Source organism: Aquarana catesbeiana, linkage group LG11, assembly GCF_042186555.1.
Source record: "Aquarana catesbeiana isolate 2022-GZ linkage group LG11, ASM4218655v1, whole genome shotgun sequence".
NCBI classification, from domain to species: domain Eukaryota; kingdom Metazoa; phylum Chordata; class Amphibia; order Anura; family Ranidae; genus Aquarana; species Aquarana catesbeiana.
The window spans coordinates 253,128,133-253,154,346 of NC_133334.1; the positions used below are offsets into that span (position 1 = coordinate 253,128,133).

The 26,214-nt window shown below is 47.0% G+C and overlaps 1 protein-coding gene across 1 annotated transcript in view; it reads right to left on the reverse strand.

Moving 5' to 3' along the window:
• Positions 1–752: 752 nt before the first annotated feature.
• Positions 753–26,214, reverse strand: part of CALB2 (calbindin 2) — a 53,585-nt gene continuing 28,123 nt past the window's right edge. The window contains exons 4-11 of the mRNA XM_073605641.1: positions 25,216–25,296; positions 25,076–25,132; positions 23,491–23,568; positions 18,372–18,427; positions 17,523–17,562; positions 13,325–13,378; positions 3,002–3,073; positions 753–2,920 (exon numbers count right to left, since the gene is read on the reverse strand). Of these exons, the coding sequence (XP_073461742.1) occupies positions 2,798–2,920; positions 3,002–3,073; positions 13,325–13,378; positions 17,523–17,562; positions 18,372–18,427; positions 23,491–23,568; positions 25,076–25,132; positions 25,216–25,296 (561 nt within the window). The 3' untranslated portion in view covers positions 753–2,797. The remainder of the gene's footprint in view (positions 2,921–3,001; positions 3,074–13,324; positions 13,379–17,522; positions 17,563–18,371; positions 18,428–23,490; positions 23,569–25,075; positions 25,133–25,215; positions 25,297–26,214) is intronic.

Sequence of the window (26,214 nt, forward strand, 5' to 3'; positions counted from 1 at the left end):
CAAACAGCCATCACAGTACACCAGATTAAATATGAGATTTAGATCTGCCTGTGTGTGCCCAGACAGCTAGATTTTGGGTGAGTCTCTCTCTAGTGGTGGCTGTTGGTATTGCAGGCTGGGGTTGATTTACTAAAGGCTGTGCACTTCGCAAAGTGCAGTTGCATGCTGCAAGAGCAGTTGCTCCAGAGCTTAGTAAATGAGCAGAAGCTCATGTGCAAGCAAAAATTCTGTTTTTTTTATTTTCTTTGCCATGTGAATGGGTATTCCTTGCAAAGTGAATCTTAACCTCATTTACTAAGCTCTGGAGCAACTTCTCATGCAGCGTGCAACCTGTAACTACTAGTGAGAGCAGTATGTGTAGTGTGTGATAACCTGTGTGTTCTTACCAGAGGTGTCAGGAGGAAGGTTTCCCATAATCCTATAATCTGTGGGAAATGGTAGCTCAGATAATAATGTGTGTGTGTGTTCTGTTGATTTTTTTTGGCAGCTACATAGTCCCCAAAATTAGGGGGGCTTTTGGGGTTCCCACAATAAATGATCAGCAAGCTGGCTGATTTCCAAGGACTAGAGACAGATACCTCTTATATTTGCTGGTCTTTCTCCTCCAGATACTCTTTGGGACCCCTGTCTGCTATCCATGACACCCCTTTAACTGTCAGAGGGTGCAGTGAACTCAGTTTCCTGGGGTCTGTATTGTATTATGTTCCCTCAATTGTCTGTATGTGAGTCAGGGCACAAAGGTGGAGACACACTCAGGATCTGCCGTTTTATTCATTCTTTGGTAAGCAGGAAACAAGCAAAACCCAGAAAGAAAACGAGAAGTGGGGATCACTCTGCAGAAACCCCAAATATAACAGAGACCTTTCCTAAACTCAGGACAGCGGCAGCAGGTGTCAGGGAGAGAGACACAGGGCAAGGAGCAGGGACCAGAGGGGTCTGGAGAGAGCACTGTCTGGAGGATTGAGGGGTACACAGAGCAGGGTTCCAGGTAGAGGGCGCTGGGAATTCCAGCAGAAACAGGATGCTCAGGACAGGGGAGAGAGGGGTGGTAGGTTCCAAATAAAATGGGGTACTGGGGACCAGGGGAGAGCAAGAAGCAGGAAAAAGAATGGTGATTGGGTGATGCAGTTCAGTAGAGAGTGGGGTGGTAGGTTCCAGAATAAAGCAGAGTAACTAGGACCAGAGGAGACCGAGCCTCAGGAAAGAGATGAGTATATGGGTGATGCTGTCCAGTTGAGAGTGGGGTGGTGGGTTCCAGTAGAAAGCAGGGTGCTTAGGACCAGGAAAAAGCGGGTTTATAGGGTCCTGGAGAGAATGAGGTGGTGGGTTCCAGAGAGGTGATAAGTACTTATGACAGTGATCTATAAACGTATGAGAATATGATTTTGGTACTCTAAGACCAAGTATAGGTGATAGGTGTAAATGTAAGGATGTGGGGGGGGGGGATAGGTAAATAATTATCTGGCTTCATATATGAGATGGGGCACAGGCCCTCCCAAACTCAGAACAATCCATGGTTCAATGTGAGGACAGGAAGAGACCATCCAATGAGCGAGATCACAGAAGTGAGAGCCCAGGAGTCCCACATTTTAGAAAGAGTGCAGAAAGCTCTCTAGATGTCTCCATATCTCCACACTATCACTCCCCACTGACTAACACTGCGCTATCCTCTCTCCTTGGTATTTAGGTAGGGGTACCAGCTCCAAAATATTTATTTGGAAACCTGTACTTAGTCACTCTCACACAGTGGAGAGTCTCTTAAAAGTTGTACTCCTCCTTGGTCTACCTTAGGGATGGTACGCTCTCCTTCAGTGGTGGTACCCCTCCATGGTCCCCCTCAGTGGTGGTACTCTTCCCTGACCCTCCTCAGTGGTGGTACTCCTCTAAGCTGTCCCTTATAGGTGGTACTCCTCCGTGCTCTCCCTCAGTGGTGGTACTCTTCTTTGGTTTCCTTCAGAGTCAGGGGTGCTACTCCTTACTGATCTTTCTCTCTCAGTGTTGGTATCCCGCCTTGGTTATTTATTCCTTCCAAGTCTCCCTCAGGAATAGTTCTCTCTCCTTCAGGGGTGGTACTGCCTCTACCCACAGTTCTAATACTCCTTCATTTTGGCCTCTCTTAGTGATAGTAAGCATTTCCTGGTCTCTAACAAGTAGTGGTGCTCTCCCTTGGACTCTCCCCCAAGTGGTGTAACTCTCTACCCAGTCTTTCTCATATGGCTGTACTCTCTTCCTAGTATTTCTCATAGGTTGGTACTCTCTCCTCCAGTAAGTCTCATATGGTAGTACTCTCTCCCTGATATCCCTCCTTGGGTGGTACTCTCTCCCCAGTATCTATCATACAGTGGTACTCGCTCCCTCGTATTTCTGTCTTCCTGGTCTCTCTCCCAGTAACTCACAGGTTGGTACTCTCTACACAGTATCTCTCATAGGGTTTTACTCTCTCCCTGGTATCTCTCCTAGGGTGGTACTCTCCCCCCGGTGTCCCTGATAGGGAGTACTATCTCCACAGTATCTTTCATAGGGTGGTACTCGCTCCCCAATATCTTTTATAGGGTGGTACTCTCTCTTCCCAGTCTCTCTCAGTGGTGGAACTCTCTCTCCTCAGTCTCTCTCAATGGCTGTACTCTCTCTCTCTCCCTGGTTTCTCATAAACAAAGAAACTCTCTCTCAGTGGTGGTACTCTCCCTGGTCTCTGGGCAGGGTTGTAGTCTCTCTCCCCGGTCTCTGGACAGTGGTGGGGTGGGGGCAGGGAAAAGGGTCTCAGTGCAGTGTGTTGAGTAGAGTTGGGGCCCCTCAGTTACTTGAAGGGGGATGAGTCATTGCAGAGTACAATCTCCAGCTCCTTGCGGTAGAGGCGTCCCCCGTCACACAGCGACATGATGCTCTGGCGGTATCCGGTCAGGTTCTGAATATTCACCTCCTAAAACCAGACAACATGGATGAGTCAACACTGTCAGGCCTCAGGGTTTGCCAGCTCCATGTGATCTGTAAGGACTCTCACCTTTTTACTTTTCTCGAAGAAGTCTTTCAGTAAAGCGTCCAGTTCATTCTCATCAATGAAGCCATTCCGGTCCTACAAAATACAAACGTTAAGATGGGAGTGAGTCTGCGAGTACCTTGTCTACACAGACCTCCCATATATGATGGGAAGCTCAAGAGTATACAGACCTCCCATATGTATTAAGGACCCAAGAGTATACAGACTTCCCATATGTAATAAGGACCCAAGAGTATACAGACCTCATATATATGATGGGGAGCCTAAAAGTATTTCATCTATCTAAAGTAACAAGCCAACAAGTTTTCGGGACAGACTCTACCCCCTCTACCAGGTCTTTTAATGCTGTATAATGTAGAAAAGAAAAGGACTTGATCAGAGACCGTGTGAAAACACAGGTGTCATGGATGCACTAGTAGTCAATAAATGACACAGAATGGTCTGGAGTCAAGGGGCACACAGGGGTGCACTGGGGTCACAAGATGAACAGGATGTTCTGGAGTCCCCAGAGTCACAGGTTGCACTGGGGTGACCAAATGACATGGGGTGCTTAGGGGCCACCAAATAACACAGTATGCTTAAGGGTCACTAGATAACACAGGATGCTCAGGGGTCACTGGATAACAGAGAATGCTCTGAGGCACACTGGAGTTATGGGATGCACTGGGGTCACAAGATGACACAGGATGCTCAGGGGTCATTGGAGTCATGGGTTGCACTGGGGCCACAAGATGACACTGGATACTCAGGGGTCAATGGATAAAACAAGATTTCTTATTGTACATCACGGGACACAGAGCCATAGTAGTTACTATGTGGGTTACAGGCCACCTTCAGGTGATGGACACTGGCACGCCCTAAGACAAAAAGTGCACTCCCTATATAACCCCTCCCACTACTGAGAATAACTCAGTTTTTTCGCCAGTGTCTAAGGTGTTGGTCACGGTGAAGATGTGCTGTGCTGAGCTCCACTGGAGCAATCCTTGCTGGGGCTAGTTATGCTGCTGGATGCATTCAAAGTGTCTTTTTGGCCAAATTGAATGGTACCCGGGCCTCGTATCCGAAGAAACCACGTTTTGCCTGTAACGCTTCTCTTTTTAGAGAGCTGGACCCTGGGATCCAGTACTTTAGGTATTAAGGCCATAAAGTTTTACTGGCGGTGGTGCTATTACAGGTCCAGGATTGTGGATTTCCTCGGGGATCCCCAGCTCCTGAAGGTTTAACGGAACCCACCGTGAAGGGTGAAGATTGGGTCTGTTGGTTTACCACAAAAAACCCTGCGGCGGTAGAGTTAAGTGGAGTTTTCTAAGAAATTTTTAAAATTTTCTTATGATTGTCTCCTTTAATTTAGTAAATGCTGTCATGCCTATGTGTCACCACTCGGGGGGCTGTATTGAGCACTTACCATCTCATGCTTCTCAGAGAGCCCACGTTGTATCCATGAAGCAGCAGTTCTTCGTCCTCCGGCCAAGCAGCAGACCTCCGGTAAATCTGGGGGATTCCCTCTCCCCCACCAGACACCCCCTTATGCTGTTTCTTCTTCCCCTCTTCATGGGGAAAGAGCGCCACAAGTTTAAAAAAAATAAATAAAGTCGCGACGCCACGCCGCTCGGCGGCTTTCAGACCCCCCCTCGCTATCTCTCCTTCCTCCCTGTGGATCCCAAAGGGTCAGAAGCCAGCGCTCACGCGGGAAAGAGCGCTTTTAAAAAAAGAGGGGAAGGGCCGTAGGCAACGTGGGGGGGGGGGGGCTGGGCTTAGCGCGGCGTTGGCGTCCTCCAACGTCCAGCGCGGGAGGTATGTTTTAAAAGGCACCATTTGTGCTGTTACATGCTGCAGGAGGGACACAAGAGCAAAGATGGCATATAAGAGGTTTGGTGACACAGGCATTCCTTTTGACACATTTACTACTGCATCAGGCTGAGCATTAATAGCAGCGACAGGGCTGGACTATTGCTCAAGCAGTGGATACATTCCTTCTGGTAGTACCTCTGCTTTGTGCATCGAGCTATGAGCGGAAGGGGGGTAAAAAACACATCAAAAAAGGGCTCTAGAAGGACTGTTACAGTCACACGGAAGCCTAGAACCATTGCAAAAAAGATGGCATCCTCCCCTGAGAGTAATATGGCTGGTAACAATGAGCCATCAGGAGATGCAAGTGTTGCAGCTGCCCCTAACACTGCAGCCCCTGTGTATATTACTAAGGAGGTTTTTTCTACAACCATTTTCAGCTTGGAGCAAAAAATTGATGCTTTAATTGCATCCCAGAGTGGGACTAAGCGCAGCAGGTCCCTGTCCATTGCTCAGGACCCTCTTGCTGAGGAACAAGAGATGATGAATTTCTTTCAAAAGACCAGGAAGAGGCTGAAGTCTCCTCTTCCGAAGAACCTGATACGGAAGTATCAGGTTCGCAGGAAAGATTGTTGGTACAGTCTCTCGCTGAATTGGTCCGCTCCACATTTTTACTGCCAATAACGCAGTCGGTCGATGAGCCCACTTCTGGTTTGGGTTCACTAAAGCCTCCCCAGTCTGTTCATTCTTTTCCTATTCATTCATGGCTAAGGAAGCTAATGTATTCTGAGTGGGAGCACCCAGATAAACAGTTTTTTCTTCCGAAAAAGTTTTCAATACCTTTATCCTATGGAGGAAGAGTTTTATAAGAAATGGGGAATTCCCGCAATTGATGCTGCTACCTGTATATCCTCTGTAAACAAAAACCTGACTTGTCCAGTAGACAATGCTCATATGCTAAAGGATCCAACGGATAAGACATTGGAGTTCCTTTTTAAAAACTATATTTCGCTGACAGGTTCAGTCATTCAACCTGCACTGGCAGCGATCAGAGTATCTCAGTCCTTAAAGGACCAGTTCATAGAGGTACTCAAAGTTATTTCTGATCAGCAGGCCCAGGAGTTGGCCGGGATATCAGAAGCGTTGTGTTTTACAGTAAATGCTATGAAAGATTCTATTCTCCAGGCCTCACGGCTCATGTTAGAGATGGTACATGTGCATAGAATCCTATGGTTGAAAAATTGGTCAGCCGAAGCGCCATGCAAAAAGCTCTTGGCCAGTTTTTCTTTTCATGGCAGACGGTTGTTTGGAGACAATCTGGATAAGTATATCCAAAGAATTTCTAATGGGAAAAGTTCCCTTTTACTGGTTAAGAAGAAATTTAAGCATTTTTCTTTTAAACGTGCTTCTTCTCCAGTGCCTGGGGCATCAGCCTCCAGGCCGTCACGACGGCCTCCACCATCAGGATCAAGAGTTAAACCTCAGGGTCAGTCCCAGGGCCAAAAAAGGACCTGAGGGAAGAAACCCACAAAACAGAATACTAAAGCCACCTTATGAAGGTGCGCCCCCGCTCGTTCGAATTTTCAAGGGTCTGGCAGGAACAAAGTCAAGACAGATGGGTGGCTTCCTCAATTTCTCTAGGTTACAAACTAGAGTTCCGAGAGTTCCCGTCTCCTCATTTTCTCAGATCAAACGTTCCCACAGATCCAGTGAAAAAGAAGTCGCTTTCTAGGTTTGGATCATCTCTTATCTCAAAGAGTGATATCGGTTATCCCATTGGAAGAGCAAATTTGGAGTTTTATTCAAACCTGTTCACGGTTCCAAAACGGGGATGTCAGACCCATTTTTGATCTCAAAGATCTAAACCGGTTTTTGAATATCCATTCTTTTCGCATGGAGTCAATCCGATCAGTAGTCTCCATCCTACAAGGGGGAGAATTTCTGGCATCAATCGACATCAAGGATGCTTATCTCCATGTGCTGATTTTCCACGCTCACCAGAAATTTCTACAATTCGAGGTAGAAAATCTTCATTTCCAGTTGGTAGCTCTGCCTTTCGGTCTAGCTACTGCACCTCGAGTGTTTACAAAGGTTCTGGCTCCTCCTTTAGCCAGGCTAAGGGCTCAAGGTATAACGATACTAGCCTACTTAGACGATCTACTCTTGATAGATCAATTGGTAGCCCGCTTAAACCAAACTTTTGTCACCGCAGTCAGCTACCTGGAATACCTAGGTTGGATTCTCAACCTAGAGAAATCCCCCTTAAAACCATCAAGGAGATTGCAGTACTTGGGGCTGATCATAGATACAGCTCAGAAAAGTGTGTTTTAGCCCCAGGAAAGGATCAGTTCCATAAAGGAACTGATTCAGTTGGTCAAAACAAAGAAGAATCCCTATATTCGACTTTGCATGAAATTGTTGGAAAAATGGTGGCTTCTTTCGAGGCCGTTCCTAATGCGCAGTTTCATTCAAGACTGCTGTAAAAACAGTATCCTGTCAACTTGGAACAAGAAGGTCCAAGCTCTGGACTTCCCAATGCGTTTATCCCCCAATGTGCGTCAGAGCCTCAATTGGTGGTTGATATCCAAGAATCTTCAAAAAGAAAAATCCTTTCTACCAGTTACCTGGAAGGTGGTAACAACAGATGCTAGCCTTCTGGGCTTGGGAGCAGTCCTGGAAGAAGAGTCTGTCCAAGGGAAATGGTCCAAATCAGAGATGACCTTGCCCATCAATATTCTAGAGATTCGGGCTCCTGGAGGCCTGGACGTCCAGACTACGGAATTGTCCTGTTAGAATTCAATCCGACAATGTCACAGCGGTGGCCTATATCAATCACAAAGGGGGCACAAGAAGTCGACACTAACACCACTGGCGGAACTACCAGCAAAGGTTGCACTTGCGACTAGGCCCTGTCGCAAGTGCAACCACCTAGTCGCACTTGCGACTAGGCACCGTGGCAGTGCCCAAGAATGCAGGACTGCAGAACCTGTGAAAGGGATCCGCTGTGGGACCATGAAGGGTGGTGGGATCAGTGGGAAGGGCTCTGGGCTCAGAGGGAATGGCCCAGGCTGGAGGTCGGGGGGCCCTTCATGGTTTCTTGCAACAGGGCCCTGAAGGTTCTAATTACGCCTCTGCTGCACCCTGTATATAGCTCATCCAGTACCCAGTGCCCTGTATATAGCTCATCTCAGAACCCTGCACCCTGTATATAGCTCATCCCAGAACCCTGCACCTTGTATATAGCTCATCCCATAACCCTGCACCCTGTATATAGCTCATCCCAGAACCCTGTATATAGCTCATCTCAGAACCCTGGACCCTGTATATAGCTCATCCCAGAACCCTGCACCCTTTATATAGCTTATCCCAGAACCATGCACCCTGTATATAGCTCATCTCAGAACTCTGCACCCTGTACATAGCTCATCCCAGAACCCTGCACTCTGTACATATCTCATGCCAGAACCCTGAACTCTGTACATAGCTCATCCCAGAACCCTGCACTCTGTACATAGCTCATCCCAGAACCCAGCACCCTGTACATAGCTCATCCCAGAACCCTGCACTCTGTACATAGCTCATCCCAGAACCCTGCACCCTGTACATAGCTCATCCCTGAACCCTGTATGTAGCTCATCCCAGAACCCTGCACCCTGTATATAGCTCATCCCAGAACCCTGCACTCTGTACACAGCTCACCCCAGAACCCTGCACTCTGTACACAGCTCACCCCAGAACCCTGCACTCTGTACACAGCTCATCCCAGAACCCTGCACTCTGTATACAGCACATCCCAGAACCCTGCACTCTGTATACAGCACATCCCAGAACCCTGCACTCTATACACAGCACATCCCAGAACAATGCACTCTGTACACAGCTCATACCAGAACAATGCACTCTGTACACAGCTCATCCCAGAACAATGCACTCTGTACATAGCTCATGCCAGAACCCTGCACTCTGTACATAGCTCATGCCAGAACCCTGCACTCTGTACATAGCTCATGCCAGAACCCTGCTCTCTGTACATAGCTCATGCCAGAACCCTGCACTTTGTACATAGCTCATGCCAGAACCCTGCACTCTGTACATAGCTCATGCCAGAACCCTGCACTCTGTATATAGCTCATCCTACAACCCTGCACTCTGTACGTAATCCACTCCAAACACTGCATTCTTTTATCTTTTTTTTTAATGAATGTGCTGGGGTTTGTATGTATCCATAAGACTCTTGCTTGTGGAACAATAATAAAAGCATATTTTATAGGTACAAGGAAGCCCAAGTTTTGTTTAATGATGCCCATTCAGCTCCTCCCACTGTCAAAAGTTTGACCACGCCCACATTTGCTACAGCGTGTTATGCAAGGTTACTTCCTTCCTCAAATGTCCTTCATTCTGAAGTTCAAAAGTTGGGAGGTATGCAGGCGGACTACTTGAGTCGCCATCAATTGTTCCCATGAGAATGGTCCCTTCATCCTGACATCTTTCTGTCAATATGTCAAAAATGAGGAGTTCCGGATGTGGATTTGTTTGTGTCCAGGTTCAACAACAAGATCGACAACTTTTTGTCAAGGACAAGGGATCCGATGGCATACAGAACAGATGCCTTGGTCTTTCTGTGGGATCAGTTTTCACTGATCTATGCGTTCCCTCCTGTTCTGCTGCTTCCGCGTCTTCTTTGCAGGATCAAGCAAGAAGGGAAGGAGGTGATTCTGGTGGCCCCAGCGTGGCCCAGGAAATCTTGCTTTGCCGAGATCATAAAGATGGCGGTAGGGGACCCTTGGACCCTACCACTGTGGCCAGACCTTCTCTCGCAAGGTCCGGTATTCCATCCTACCTTACAAATTTAACGGTTTGGCTATTGAGACCCACATTCTAAAGGACCATGGGCTGTCAGCTTCAGTGGTTTCTACTTTGGTTAATGCTAGGAAGCCGGCCTCCAGAGCCATATACTATAGAGTCTGGAAGGCATATACCGTATCTCCTGGTGTGAATCCATGGGTTGGCACCCCATAAAATATGTCATAGGAATTCAAGGATACTACCTACGGAGGGGATTAGAAATGAAGCTGGCCTTAAGTACTATCAAGGGCCAGGTGTCGGCCTTATTGGTGTTTTTACAATGACCACTTGCTTCACACTCCCTGGTTCCTAACTTTATTCAGGGGGTAACGCGGATTAATCCCCCAGTTAAGTCTCCCCTGAACCCTTGGGACTTAAATTTAGTCCGGTCGGCTTTACAAAAACAGCCTTTTGAGCCAATTCGAGATATTCCCTTGGTCCTCTTGACGAGGAAAATATTTTTCTTGGTTGCCATATCTTCTGCAAGAAGAGTATCAGAGTTGGCTGCTCTTTCTTGTAAAGAGCCATATTTGATTATTCATAAGGATAAGGTTGTATTGCGGCCTCATCCTAATTTCCTACCGAAGGTAGTGTCAGGTTTTCATTTAAACCAGGATATTGTTCTGCCTTCATTTTTTCCAGAACCTCGTTCTGTGGAAGAAAAGTCACTAAATTCTCTTGATGTGATGAGAGCGGTCAAGGTCTATTTGAAAGTGACCGCTCAGATTCATAAAACAGATGTTTTGTTTGTATTGCCAGACGGTCCTTAAAGAGGACAGGCAGCATCGAAATCTACTATTCCTAAATGGATTCGTCAAGTGATTGTTCAAGCTTATGGTTTAAAAAGGAAAATTCCTCCTTTTCATATTAAAGCGCACTCCGCCAGGGCTATTAGTGCTTCTTGGGCAGTGCATCACCAAGCCTCCATGGCTCAGATCTGCAAGGCCGCAACTTGGTCTTCAGTCCATACATTTACCAGATTCTATTAAGTATATGTAAAAGGTCATGAGAATATCGCCTTTGGGCGCAGCGTACTGCAGGCTGCAATATAATGCCGCGTACACACGGTTGGACTTTTCAGCTACAAAAGTCCGACAGCCCGTCTGACAGACTTTCGACAGACTTTCGACAGACTTTTGGCGGACTTTCAACAGACTTTCTAACGACCGGACTTGCCTACACACGATCACACCAAAGTCCGACGGATTCATACGTGATGACGTACACCAGACTAAGATAAGGAAGTTGATAGCCAGTAGCCAATAGCTGCCCTAGCGTGGGTTTTTGTCCGTCGGACTAGCATACAGGGGAGCGGATTTCTGGTTCCGGCGGAGTTACGACGTAAAGATTTGAAGCATGTTCCAAATCTAAAGTCCGTCAGATTTGGGACTGGAAAAGTCCGCTGAAGGTCCGGTGAAGCCCACACACGATCGGATTGTCCGCCGGATTTGGTCCGTTGGCGTCCGTCGGACAAGTCCGGTTGAAAAGTCCGACCATGTGTACGCGGCATAAGTCCTCTAGTCTCTTAGTGCCCTACTATTGTTGTGTCTCCCTCTCTTCAGTTGGCATTGCTATGGGACATCCCACATAGTAACTACTATGGCTCTTGTCCCGTGATGTACGATAAGAAAATAGGATTTTTATAACAGCTTACCTGTAAAATTCTTTTGTTTGAAGTACATCACGGGACACAGGGGTCCCTTCTTGGTATAAACGTGTATTGCTTTGCTACAAAACTGAAGTTGTGGGAGGGGTTATATAGGGAGTGCACTTTTTGTCTTAGGGCGTGCCAGTGTCCATCACCTGAAGGTGGCCTATAACCCACATAGTAACTACTATGGCTCTGTGTCTCGTGATGTACTTCAAAGAAAAGGATTTTATGGGTAAGCTGTTATAAAAATCCTATTATTCAGGGGTCATCGGATAGCACATAATGCTTAGGGGTCGCTAGATAACTTAGGGTCCTCAGGGGTCACTGGATGACAAAGGATGCTCAGGGGTTAACAGATAACACAGGATGCTCAGGGGTCACCAGACAACACAGGATTTTCAGAAGTCACCAGACACAGGATGCTCAGGGGTCGTGGATGACACAGGATGCTCAGGGGTCACCAGATGACACAGGATGCTCAGGGGTCACCAGAAACAGGATGCTCAGGGGTCGTGGATGACACAGGATGCTCAGGGGTCACCAGATGACACAGGATGCTCAGGGGTCACCAGAAACAGGATGCTCAGGGGTCGTGGATGACACAGGATGCTCAGGGGTCACCAGATGACACAGGATGCTCAGGGTATCGTGGATGACACAGGATGCTCAGGGGTCACCAGATGACACAGGATGCTCAGGGATCACCAGATGACACAGGATGCTCAGGGGTCACCAGATGACATAGGATGCTCAGGGGTCACCAGATGACACAGGATGCTCAGGGGTCACCAGATGACACAGGATGCTCAGGGGTCACCAGATGACACAGGATGCTCAGGGGTCACCAGATGACACATAATGCTTAGGGGTCGCTAGATAACTTAGGGTTCTCAGGGGTCACTGGATGACAAAGGATGCTCAGGGGTTAACAGATAACACAGGATGCTCAGGGGTCACCAGACAACACAGGATTTTCAGAAGTCACCAGACACAGGATGCTCAGGGGTCGTGGATGACACAGGATGCTCAGGGGTCACCAGATGACACAGGATGCTCAGGGGTCACCAGAAACAGGATGCTCAGGGGTCGTGGATGACACAGGATGCTCAGGGGTCACCAGATGACACAGGATGCTCAGGGGTCACCAGAAACAGGATGCTCAGGGGTCGTGGATGACACAGGATGCTCAGGGGTCACCAGATGACACAGGATGCTCAGGGTGTCGTGGATGACACAGGATGCTCAGGGGTCACCAGATGACACAGGATGCTCAGGGGTCACCAGATGACACAGGATGCTCAGGGGTCACCAGATGACACATGATGCTCAGGGGTCACCAGACACAGGATGCTCAGGGGTCGTGGATGACACAGGATGCTCAGGGGTCGTGGATGACACAGGATGCTCAGGGGTCGTGGATGACACAGGATGCTCAGGGGTCACCAGATAACACAGGATGCTCAGGGGTCACCAGATAACACAGGATGCTCAGGGGTCACCAGATAACACAGGATGTTCAGGGGTCACCAGATGACACAGGATGCTCAGGGGTCACCAGATGACACAGGATGCTCAGGGGTCACCAGATGACACATGATGCTCAGGGGTCACCAGACACAGGATGCTCAGGGGTCGTGGATGACACAGGATGCTCAGGGGTCGTGGATGACACAGGATGCTCAGGGGCGTGGATGACACAGGATGCTCAGGGGTCGTGGATGACACAGGATGCTCAGGGGTCACCAGATAACACAGGATGCTCAGGGGTCACCAGATAACACAGGATGTTCAGGGGCCACTGGATAACCCTAAGATGAAAGTTTGGGTGTGTCTGCTGAGGTTGGGAGGGGCCCATGGACACCTCAGTCTTTGCTTGATCCTGATGGACCAGACTGGGTGACATTTATTTAATGCTTAGAACAGCTTCAGGAACTGCCTAAACATGTCTGAATTGGTACCATCAGGTTATATATTTGATTCTTCTCTATAACCCCATTATATGTTATGACATTTCTAATTTAAGATGGCCATCACCACCTTACCTTGTCATAGAAGTTGAATATTGCATTAAACTCATCACAGCTCAACTTCATTCCCTGTAAAGTAACCAAAGTTTACACTGTGATTTACATGCACATCGCTCCACTATAGATACACTGTGCTGTAAATGAAATACTCTGCATTGTATACACTCTGCTTTACATTATATACTCTACACCACTCCATTGTATTCACTCTGCTGTACATTATATATGCAACACTGCTGTCTGTACATGATACTTCACTGTATACACAGCCCTGTCTGTACATGATATACTCCACAATGCTCCACTGTGCTGTACATTAACATACTCCACACTGCTCCACAGTATACACTGTAATGTATGTTATATACTGTGCGCCGCTCCACTGTATACACAGTGTTGTACATTACATACTCCACTGTATTGTACATTACATATGACACACTGCTCCACAGTATACACACACTGTACTTTACAATATACTGCTCCACTGTATACACTGTGATGTATGTTATATACTGTGCATTGCTCCACTGTATTGTACATTACATACTCCACACTGCTCCACTGTATACACTGTGTTGTACATTACATACGCAACTCTGTAAACAATCCGATTTACATTATACTGTATATTCTGCACCACTCCACTCTATACACTCTGCTGTACATTATACAGTGCCTTAAAAAAGTATTCATACCCCTTGAAATTTTCCACATTTTGTCATGTTACAACCAAAAACGTAAATGTATTTTACTGGGATTTATGTAATAGATCAACAGAAAGTGGCACATAATTGTGAAGTGGAAGGAAAATGATAAATGGTTTTCAATTTTTTTTTTTACAAATAAATATGTAAAAAGAGTGGGGTGCATTTGTATTCAGCCCCCCTGAATCAATACTTTGTAGAACCACCTTTCAATTACAGCTGCAAGTCTTTTTGGGGATGTCTCTACCAGCTTTCCGCATCTAGAGAGTGACATTTTTGCCCATTCTGCTTTGCAAAATAGCTCAAGCTCTGTCAGATTGGATGAAGAGTGTCTGTGAACAGCAATTTTCTTGCCACTGATTCTCGATTGGATTTAGGTCTGGACTGTGACTGGGCCTGGGCCGTTCTAACACATGAATATGCTTTGATCTAAACCATTCTATTGTAGCTCTGGCTGTATGTTTAGGGTCGTTGTCCTGCTGGAAGTCTCAAGTCTTTTTGCAGACTCTTAAGGCCTGTACACACGATACGAAACTCAGAAGTAAAATTTCGATCTGCCGATTTTCGTACGTGAACACAAGGTCCAATTTATGTTTCAATAGAATGTCGTCCAAAAAAATCATAAGAGCAAGACTACGCATGCTCTGAAATGAAAGAATACATACATAACTATACAACACATTGCGTCATTTCTGAAGTTGAATTCTGTCATACATCTGTAACCTCTTCACTTTTGATACGAGACTAGCATGCAACAAAAACCAGACGAGCTTTTGTCTGAAAATCTGATCGTGTGTACGAGGCTTTACAGGTTTTCTTCTAAGATTGCCCTGTATTTGGCTCCATCCATCTTCTCATCAACTCTGACCAGCTTCCCTGTCCCTGCTGAAGAAAAGCATCCCACAACATGATGCTACCACCACCATGTTTCACGGTGGGGATGGTGTGTTCAGGGTGATGTGCAGTGTTAGTTTTCTGCCACACATAGTGTTTTGCTTTTAAGCCAAAAAGTTCCATTTTGGTCTCATCTGATCAGAGCACCTTCTTCCACATGTTTTCTGTGTCCCCCACATGGCTTCTAGCAAACTGCAAACAGGACTTCTTATGGCTTTCTTTCAACAACGGCTTTCTTCTTGCCATTCTTCCATAAAGACCAGATTTGTGGAGAGCACGACTAATAGTTGTCCTGTGGACAGATTCTCCCACCTGAGCTGTGGATCTCTGCAGCTCCTCCAGAGTTACCATGGACCTCTTGGCTGCTTCTCTGATTAATGCTCTCCTTTCCCGGCCTGTCAGTTTAGGTGGACAACCATGTCTTGGTAGGTTTGCAGTTGTGCCATACTCTTTCCATTTTCGGTTGATGTATTGAACAGTGCTCCATGAGATGTTCCAAGCTTGGAAATTTTTTTTTTAACCTAACCCTGCTTTAAACTTCTCCACAACTTTATCCCTGACCTCTTGTGTGTTCCTTGGCCTTCATGATGCGGTTTGTTCACTAAGGTTCTCCAACAAACCTCTGAGGGCTTCAAAGAACAGCTGTATTTATACTGAGATTAAATTACACACAGGTGGACTCTATTTACTAATTAGGTGACTGAAGGCAATTAGTTTCACTAGATTTTAGGTAGGGGTATCAGAGTAAAGGGGGCTGAATACAAATGCACTCAACACCTTTCAGATTTTTATTTGTGAAAAATATTGAAAACCATTTATTATTTTCTTTTCACTTAACAATTATGTGCCACTTTGTGTTGGTCTATCACATAAAATTCCAATAAAATATGTAGCGAGGTCCCAGGCCTCCTTCGGTCTGATGAGAACCTCCAGGGCCAGAGACAGCTGACATCCTTCTGTATATGGTGGGTTGTGAGGCATAGTGGATGCAAAGTAGTTAAATTCATTGGGTGCCAAACACTTCTTGAATGCAAAAGAGATTTTTATTTCTCTTTACAGAACTTTGGGAGAGAAGTAGGTAGTTGCAAATTCAATTGGCAGACTCCGAGACTTCGACAGGGGGACAGCCATGCAGGGAAAGGCATCCAGCGAGATGCCACATCTGCATGTGCAGGAATGCTGTCTCCTATAGCAACAGTCTTTAACAGCTCCTAACACAAAACGTAAGAGTTCCTTCACTTCCACTACAATCACTCATTGTAGTTCTTCAGCCCAATGAGCTCCCAGTCTCTCTCACTAGACTAGATGATTCATTGCCACTGAATCCCTTGAGCTCTTCTAATCTTCACAGTAGTATCTTCCTCAAGCGTCAACCCCGCCTCTCTGCTGGGTCCCTAGCTTGGCACTCAAGATACCTCTCAAGCTTCACCCCTCTGGCCTGCTCGGTCCCTGGCTTGATACACAAGGATGCTTTGCAAGCGTCATCTCCGCTGGCTGGGTCCCTGACTTGATACCCACTGAAGTTTCCCGATTCTTCACCGTCTCCAGTTGGTGAGAATACTGCTCCGGTACTTGCTTCAGTTACTCTCTGTGGTCCCTGGTAATAAGGCGGATGGTTCCTTACTGGTGACAGCTTCCCCTCTACCTCCGACCACGACAGGTTCTCAACTTCTGGTTGGACTGCAAGCCACAACCCTGCGCTGCTCTCTTGCTTCAGGATAAACCCTCACACAGCCTATCAGCCAGATGTGCCCGGGATAGACACAATCTCCAGCCTAGCAGCCCGGCCAATACAATACATGTCCACCTAGACAGTCGTCCACGTGGCACAGAACAGCGATCACCTGACTCCACCCAAATATATAGGTTCCCCCCAGCAGGCCAAGGGATTTAAAAAAAAACCCTGCCCATTGGCTGAGATACCCCATATATCCATAATCTGACCTTGCATTGCCCTTCTCGTAGCTAGTACCACCAAGTACCCGGCCACCTAGTGATAGAAGAGAAAAGTGCAACAAGGCCAAAGGGAGAAATCAATAAATCTCTAACAATTAGCCAAGATGACTACTACTGGCAAGTACATTTTTGAGGAGCAACCCTGCCTAAACTCCAGGGTGCTACAAATACATTTACGTTTTTGGTTGTGAATACTCTTTCAAGGCACTGTATGTGCCACACTGCTCCAATGTATACACTGTGTTGTACATTACATAAACCACTATATACTCTATGATGTACATTATAATGTACAGTGAAGCACAGTGGAGTATGTAAACTCCACACTGCTCTACTGTATACACTGTGCTGTACGTTATATACTGTGCACAGCTTCCCTATGTACGCTCTGCTGTAAATTACTCCACACTGTCTAATTGTATATATTGTGCTTTATATTATAGATTTCACACTTCTATACTGTATACCTTCTGCTGCTGTACATTATATATTCCACACTACTCCACTCTGCTGTACATTACATACACCATACTGTTCCACTTTATACACTGCATTGTACATTATATACTCCACACTGCTCAGTTGATTACACTGTGATGTAAGATGTATAATGACTATGTCAGATATGGCTGTGTCCTCTGAAAATTCTCCCATACCTGAAACTTCAGTAGAAAGTTCTCCTGTACAGGAAGCAGCCTGCAATAGAGAACACATTATATTATACGGCCTGTGCTGGTAGTGGTAGGAGACCCATAACTGAACAGAAGACTTTTATTGTCATGATACACACAGCTCATATACTAAAGGAGTACCACATGTGACATTTACAATGTGAATTTCACTTACCTTACTAAATGTGGTAAAAATCCACTGTACAAAGAATATCCAATCATGTGCAAGAGCAAGTAAAGTGCAGCCATATCCCCCATTTTTTTTTTCAGTTTTATATGTAGTTGGGAAGAATTTGAACTTTTTGAAGAGATTTCTTCACTTCCTGTCTGGTACAAATGTTGTCTTCGGGACAGGAAGTGAGGGGAATCTAACTATCAGAGCCCCATTTTTCATGTGTATAGATACACTTTAAGGCCGGCAATACATAATTCGAATCTCTGCTGGTTCAGCAGAAACCGGACGAAATTTGAACCCATTAACGGACAGGCTGAATGTACCAAGTTGATCGATCGCTCAACTTGAGTACAACCCGCCTGCTGGATTCTCTTGTGATTATTGCTAGCAGCGCCTATAGTCGCTAGGGATAATCACCGTCTTCTCCCAGGGGGGATGGCTTCCAGGAGCAGACAATTGCTCAGCAGGGGGGGATTTCCCTGTCAGCACGGTCTGTGTCGATGGGGGAATAATGCAAATTTTTTTCCTGCAACCCGTGGTTGCAGGAAAGAAATTCACACCTTGTATGGCCTGCCTAAGTTAACGTGCTTTACTCAACAGCATATTCTGTGTCAATTATCAGCCATAATTCCCAAAGAGAAAAGAAGCCCCTACTTTACCTGGACATCTCTGACAGGCAGAGCTTCCCATCACCATTCATGTCAAACATGCGCAGCTGCAAGATAAGGAAATAGAGTGTCAGCTTAGCAGACAAGGAGAAACACTTTATACCCTAAACCCTTTAATGAGCAGGCCAAATTTGCTATCAGTATGGGCTGGATAACGTAACAATAATTCTTCTCTAAATACTGTTACATTTACATTCTTTTCTTTTATAAAAAGCTTTATTGTCTTTAAAACATAAGCAACAGAATCGGCAAAACGACACTTACAAAACATACAATATGTAATAGGGTTGCACCAATACCGTTATCAGCGACAGTACTTAACATTTGCACAAGTATTGGTACTCGTGCAAATGCACCAATACCTGAAACCGATACTTTCAGGCTCGGTTCTTTCAGCTGTCAGCGGGATTCCTGCACTGACAGCTGAAGTGTAAAAAAAAAAAAAAAAAGCCAGCAATTATCGGTTGTTAATGAGCGGGGCCGCTGGGTCCTTAACAACCGATGACTCATCCAGCTGTCGGTGGGGTTCCGTTGTTGACAGCTGATGTGTTAAAGTAGTTGTAAACTGAGAAGGTTGTTTTATCTTATCTTTCTGTGTGCAGCAGCCTAATACTTACCTGAGCCCATCTCGATCTAGCGATGTTGCAGGAGAGTGTCGGCTGTCCGTGACTCTCCCTCTTCATTGGCTGAGACAGCAGCATGGCGCCATTGGCTCCCGCTGCTGTCTATCAAAGTCAGTGAGCCAATGAGGAAAGAGAGGGGACGGGGCTGAACCGTGGCTCTGTATAGACACACAGAGCAGCAGCTCGGTGCCCCTATAGCAAGCTGCGTGCTGTGGGGGCACTCGGCAGGAGGGAGGGGCCAGAAGCGCTGGCGAGGGACCCAAGAAGAGGAGGATCCGGGATGCACAGAGCAGGTAAGTATAAACAAGTATAACATATTTGTAAATTTTTAAAGATAAAAAAAACTGAGACTTTAGTATCACTTTAAAACGGTAGTAAACCCCTGAAAAAGAAAAAAAAACCTGCTAGACAATGGCATAATGTGCTAGTATGCTTTGCATACTAGCACATTATGAAATACCTTAGAATGAAGCCCTTTCAACGAGCCTGCCTACCCCTGAGAGGGCTGACATCTTCTCCCCTCCTTTCTTACGGAATTGCAGGCTCCGGCACTGACAGGCCCGTCTTTAATATTGATTGGACCCTGGGCAAAACATTTTTTTTTTTCTATTGAGGCCCCCCCCCCCCCCCCCATGCCATTTTGCTCTCCACCTGGTCTGAGACATACAATAAATAGCAGCTAGACTCAAAATCAGTTTACTGAATTAGATCAGGCAGCTATTGCGATTGGTTGCCAGAGGTTACAGTGTATCATTACCGCTCACTAACTGGTTGCTAGAGGTTACAGCACACATTACGGCTCACTGATTAGTTGCTAGAGGTTACAGCGCATGATTTCTGCTTGTTGATTGGTTGCTAGAGATTACTGTGGATATGACCTTTTGCCCAGGGTCCAATATACATATCAATGCCTCTGGCCGCCCCTATTTAATATGAATGCCGGTAATTTACATGTAAACACAGGGTTTGCAGGCGAGTCATTTTTACACAACAATAGGGCAGAGCTGGGCAGCATTAGTAGCAGCACTTTACACTCAGATATTGGGACACAGCACAGTACTAAAACCTCAAGGGACGAGGGAATTTAAACCAGGATAGTTGGCAAGTATGAGGGAGCTGCTTTGGGCCCCACAACAATGACAGGGCCCAGGGCAGCTGCCCCTTTTGCCCTGCCTTAAAAACGGCCCTCAGTGGCCGGAGTCAAGATGACGCCAATCCTGCGCATGTGCACGGGAGCCCTCGGTTCTGGCAAGAAGCTCTCAAGGTCTGGCACGGCATGCCGGACCTTCAGAGTGCATGCGCCGCTGATGTGAGCGGCTGCATGCAGGGTGAAGGTGCATGTTTAGGAGATATTCATTTAACCTACAGGTAAGCTTTATTATATGCTTACCTGTAGGTAAAAATAACAAAGCGGGGTTTACAACCGCTTTAAAGAAGTCTGGCAATTAGAGCTGTCAAAAAAAAAAAAAAAAAGCAGCCAGGCAATGTTTATTAACATCATTGCTCAGCCACTGAAACACTAAGATATAAAGAAACATTGTTTCTTTTAGTATCTTTGTTTCTTCATCTACAGAACTTCGATCTGGAAATTAAAGCGGAGTTCCACCCAAAAATGGAACTTCCGCTGTCCGCATTCCCCCCCCCCCCCCCTCCAGTGTCACATTTGGCACCTTTCCCGGGGGAGGGGGGGGGGAGCAGATACCTGTCTAATCCAGGCATTTGCTCCCACTTCCGGCAAAAAATCGCCACAGTATCCACAGCGATCTAGGTTTCACGGACAGGATTGGATCGGATAGCGGCGGGTGTCAGCAGACATGTCACCGCTGACATCCACCGCTCCATAGGAGTGAATGGAGGCTCCGATCAGGTCCGCCTGAAAAACTGACAGGCAGACCTGATTGGAAAGCCTGTGTGGTGAAAGGGGCCAAAGTGAATCCAGAACTTCACGGTATCCTAGAAAAGCAAAACTACAATCCATCAGATTGAAATGATGACTCCAAAGTTTGCCTGAAATGCCAGGCAAAAGAAGTTGCAATTCCGCAGTGGGAATGAAAAAGAACCAATAAGCTCATAACTGTCATAAATGTTTACATTTCTTCTAATTACATCCAAGGCTTTTGTTTGGTTGCTCTTTTAGTAATCATGCCATTCATGATTTTAATATACAAATAAAAAGTGGATAAAAACGCTACTATCACTGCACAGTGCTATCCACTTTAACAGATGCTGACTGAAGCTGTCACTCTGCCTTACCCTGTGCTGGAGCAGCAAGGGGGGCTCACATTACATCCTGTGTGAGGCACAGTGAAAGCTGAATCAGCAGGGGGGGCTCACATTACATCCTGTGTGAGGCACAGTGACAGCTGAATCAGCAGGGGGGGCTCACATTACATCCTGTGTGAGGCACAGTGACAGCTGAATCAGCAGGGGGGGCTCACATTACATCCTGTGTGAGGCACAGTGACAGCTGAATCAGCAGGGGGGGCTCACATTACATCCTGTGTGAGGCATAGTGACAGCTGAATCAGCTGGGGGGGCTCACATTACATCCTGTGTGAGGCATAGTGACAGTTGAAGCAGGGGGGGGAAATCACATTACATCCTGAGCGTGGCACAGTGACAGCTGAAGCAGCAGGGGGGGGGATAACATTACATCCTGCGTGAGGCACAGTGAAAGCTGAAGGGGGGGGGATAACATTACATCCTGCGTGAGGCACAGTGACAGCTGAGGCAAGAAGGGGACTCATATAACACCCTCTGCAAGGCACACTGACAGCTGAGGTCAGCAGGGAGCTCACATTACATCCTATGCAAGGCACAGTGACAGCGGAGGCCAGCAGGGAACTTATATTATATCCAGTGCAAGGTATAGTGATAGCTGAGGCAAGAAGCAAGCTCACATAACATTCTATGCAAAGCAGTGATAGCTGAGGTCAGCAGGGAGCTCACATTACATCCTCCGTGAAAGGCACAGTGCCATCTGAGGCCAGCAGGGAACTCACATTACATCCTATGTAAGGCACAGTGACATCTGAGGACAGCAGGGAACTCACATTACATCCTGTGTGAGGCACAGTGACAGCTGGGGCAAGAAGGAAGCCATTACATCCTGTGCAAAGTACCAGGGGCGTTGCTAGGTCTACAAAAGATCTGGGGCTAGAGCCCATAGCAGCGTAGTAAAGTCATACACTTGGGTGGGCATACACATGTATATACAGTAATATAAGTGTGTGTGTATCCCCAGAAAGCTCCCCCCTTACATAAGGGTCCCCAGAGAGCCCCCCCTTACATAAGGGTCCCCGGAGAGCCCCCCCTTACATAAGGGTCCCCGGAGAGCCCCCCCTTACATAAGGGTCCCCAGAGAGCCCCCCCTTACATAAGGGTCCCCAGAGAGCCTCCCCTATGCATCAGGGTCCCCAGAGAGCCTCCCCCATGCATCAGGGTCCCCAGAGAGTATCTCCCATGCATCAGGGTCCCCAGAGAGTCTCCCCCATGCATCAGGGTCCCCAGAGAGCCTCCCCATGCATCAGGGTCCCCAGAGAACCTCCCCATGCATCAGGGTCCCCAGAGAGCCTCCCCATGCATCAGGGTCCCCAGAGAGCCTCCCCCTTGCATCAGGGTCCCCAGAGAGCACCCCACTTACATCAGGGTCCCCAGAGAGCCTCCCCTTTAAATCAGGGTCCCCAGAGAGCCTCCCCCTTTAAATCAGGGTCCCCAGAGAGCCTCTCCCTTTAAATCAGGGTCCCCAGAGAGCCCCCAAATCACATCAGGGTCCCCAGAGGGCCTCCCCTCCCCTCGGAGACCCCTGCAGAGGCTATGGGCCCCAGATTCGGGGCTATAGCCCCAAAAGCCACCCCCTAGTGACGCCACTGCAAAGTACAGTGACAGCTGAGTCCAGCAGAGAATGCACATTACTTCTTGTGAGAAGCATGGTGACAGCTAAGGCAAGCAAGGAACTCACATTACATCCTGTGTGAGGCACAGTGACAGCTGAAGCAGCAGGGGGGGACATCACATTACATCCTCTGTGAAAGGCACAGTGACAGCTGGGGCCAGCAAGGAACCCATATTACAACCTCTGCAAGGCACAGTGACAGCTGGGGCAAGAAAGGGACACATTACATTCTGTGTGACACAGTGACAGCGGAGGCCAGCAGAAAACTTACATTGCATCCTGCATGAGACACAGTGACAGCTGAGGCAATCAGGGAACTCACATTACATCCTGTGTGATGCACAGTGACAAGAGGCCAGCAGGGAATATAACATTACATCATGTGTAGCACAAATGGGACTTTCTTTCCAGCTCCCCATAGTTCTGTCTTTTATCTGCTGTGTGAGCTTCTTGTAGAAATTATGAGGATTAAGGAAGCTGCATTTTACCCATTTTTGTAGCAAATAAGACTGTGCGGAGATTTTTTCCCTATGAGATAACATAAGGCTCTCAGCTTAAGATGTCCACTAGGACCCGTGGCTTGGACACTTACAATGGTCTGCGTGTACTCCTGCAGCTTCTTCTCATCGAATGGCCGATTGGCTTTCTTCAGGAGGTCGCAGAGGAACCCCTACAACAGAGAACAGAGATGGGGATGACCAAGATACACAGCACAGGATCGTTCTGTATCTAGTGTGGAACAGATGACACGGTCAATGCTGTAAAACAGTGGTCTCCAAACTGCGGCCCGAGGGCCAGATGTGGCCCTTTGCTAGCCTTTATCTGGCCCTTGGGGCACTATCCCTCCTACTGACACCAACAATGAAGCACCATTTCTTGCACAAATACCAATGATGGGATACTCCTCCTACTAATAAAGGGCGCTACACTTCCTATTGACCACCAACCCCGAGGCCATATTTATTGTCACTGATGCCAGGCCCGGGTCACTTTCTGCCCCCGCTGGGCACAATCCAGCCCTCCTAAAGTCTAAAGGACAATAAACTGTTCCTTTGTTTGAAAAAGTTTGGAGACCCCTGCTGTATAAGATGGAGAAGAGATTTTCCATACAATGGCTTTCATGTGTGATACCTGCCCAGGTCACACAAAGCTACAGAGATCAATCAATGTGCAAGGCCAAGGTAGGCCCCAACAACGAAAACTCACCACAGAAATCTCAAGATACAGTTTTTCTCTCTTTTTTTTTTATGATGAAAACATACTGCTAGTGTTTTCTACAGTCTTCAAAACCATATCTATCCTTTCTCAGGCTCCATAATATGCAGTCTAGTTAGAAAAGATTTCACACAACATTCACAGAGGATTTACACATTTTCTAATTACGTTTAAATGCAGAGATGGGTGAATCCTGAGTGAATGTTGTGTAGATTTTGTGGAAAAGCATTTGTAAATAGACCCCTAAAGCTTACCACGCAAGTTACAATCTGATTGTACAATCCCTGTTAGATCTACCAACAAATATGTAGTCCAAGGGCCTACCTAATTGTATTCAGATTTGTTAGTTTAGGTACGTTGGTATAAGGAGGAGAAATAGTGCCCTATTTTTGTCATCAGTGGAAAGAATTATGCCCCATCATTGGTGTTAGTGGAAGAAATAGTTCCCCATTGTTGGTTTCAGTGGCAGGAATAATACCTCAAGGACCAGATAAATACAATGAAAGGGCTGCATTCAGCCCCAGGGTTTTAGTTTTGAGACCACTGCCCTATAACGAGGGCTTCATAAACATGTACACTCAGCTCAGCAAGGGATACATGCAGAGGAGAAATAAGTCAACAGTCAATACCGGTTCTCTCTGGTAAGACTACAAATGAATAGCATCTGACCCAGCCGATGCTTCATTCTGCCCAGTGGGTATCTGCTAAACCCATATACCCAATATCATCAGTAATGGAGGGATTGGCAGATACAAAGGCCCAAATGGCAGAAATGATCCCCTTCCCTTTATTAAGTGAAATCTACATTCATTAAATCATGAGTAAATCACATGACTGGAGGGATCGTCAGTTGGATATCGGTAGGCCTCCAAGACTAATCACCCACCCAGAAAAGAACCTGGACAAGAATACTAGGCTCCAGGCCCAGTGTTACTGAACTCCTAGCATGTTGAGCCACTTACCTTCAGCTCATTGGCCTCTATGTAGCCACTTCTGTCTGTGTCGTATTTTCTCCATGCCTACAACAGCAGAAGGGTAATAAAATCACCAGGGGGGCTGAGGTAAGTGTCTGCAGGTATGTATGAGTGGGCGCAGCAATTACCTCCATGAACTCTAAGCTGGAACCGGCATGCTGACGGAAGCAGAGAAGAAAATTTTCCTCAGTCGGGAGAATCTGAGCCAACTGTAAAGTGAAGAGAAAAGAGGGGGGTCATCCACTGATACCATCACCTGCACACACCCTTTGATCACCTGTTCTCAGTCCCTGCACACACCTCATATCTCAACTGTACTCAGTCCCTGCACACACTTCATATCTAAGAGCCCTTGCACACTGGGGCGGTTTGCAGGCGCTATTGCGCTAATAATAGCGCCTGCAAACCGCCCCGAAAGTGCCGCTACTTTCATTCCAGTGTGCAAGCCCTGAGGGCTTGCACACTGGAGCGATGCGCTGGCAGGACGGTAAAAAAAGTCCTGCCAGCAGCATCTTCGGAGCGGTGAAGGAGCGGTGTGTATACCGCTCCTTTACCGCTCCTGCCCATTGAAATCAATGGGACGGCGCGGCTATACCGCTGGCAAAGCGCCTCTGCGGAGGCGCTTTGCGGTGATATTTAACCCTTTCTCGGCCGCTAGCGGGGGGTAAAACCGCCCCCCTAGCGGCCGCATACCGACAGTAAAACGCCGCTAATAATAGCTGCGTTTTACCGCCGACGCCGCCCCCCGCCCCAGTGTGCAAGGGCTCTAACCTGTACTCAGTTCCCACACAAACCTCATATATAACCTGTATGCAATTCCTGCACATACCTTACCTGTACCTGGTTCCTGCACACACCTCATATCTCACCTGTACTCAGTTCCTGCACACACCTTACTTTTTCTCCTCTACTGTACTGGTTCCTGACAACTCATCATATCTCACCTGTACTCAAGTCCAGCACACAACTCATATCCCACATGTACTCAGTTCCTGCACACACACACACACACATTACTTTCTCATTAGTATTGTACTCTGTTCCTGCACACGACTCATATCTCACCTGTACTGAGCTTCTGCACAGAACTCATATCTTACCTGTACTCATTTCCTGCACACACCTCA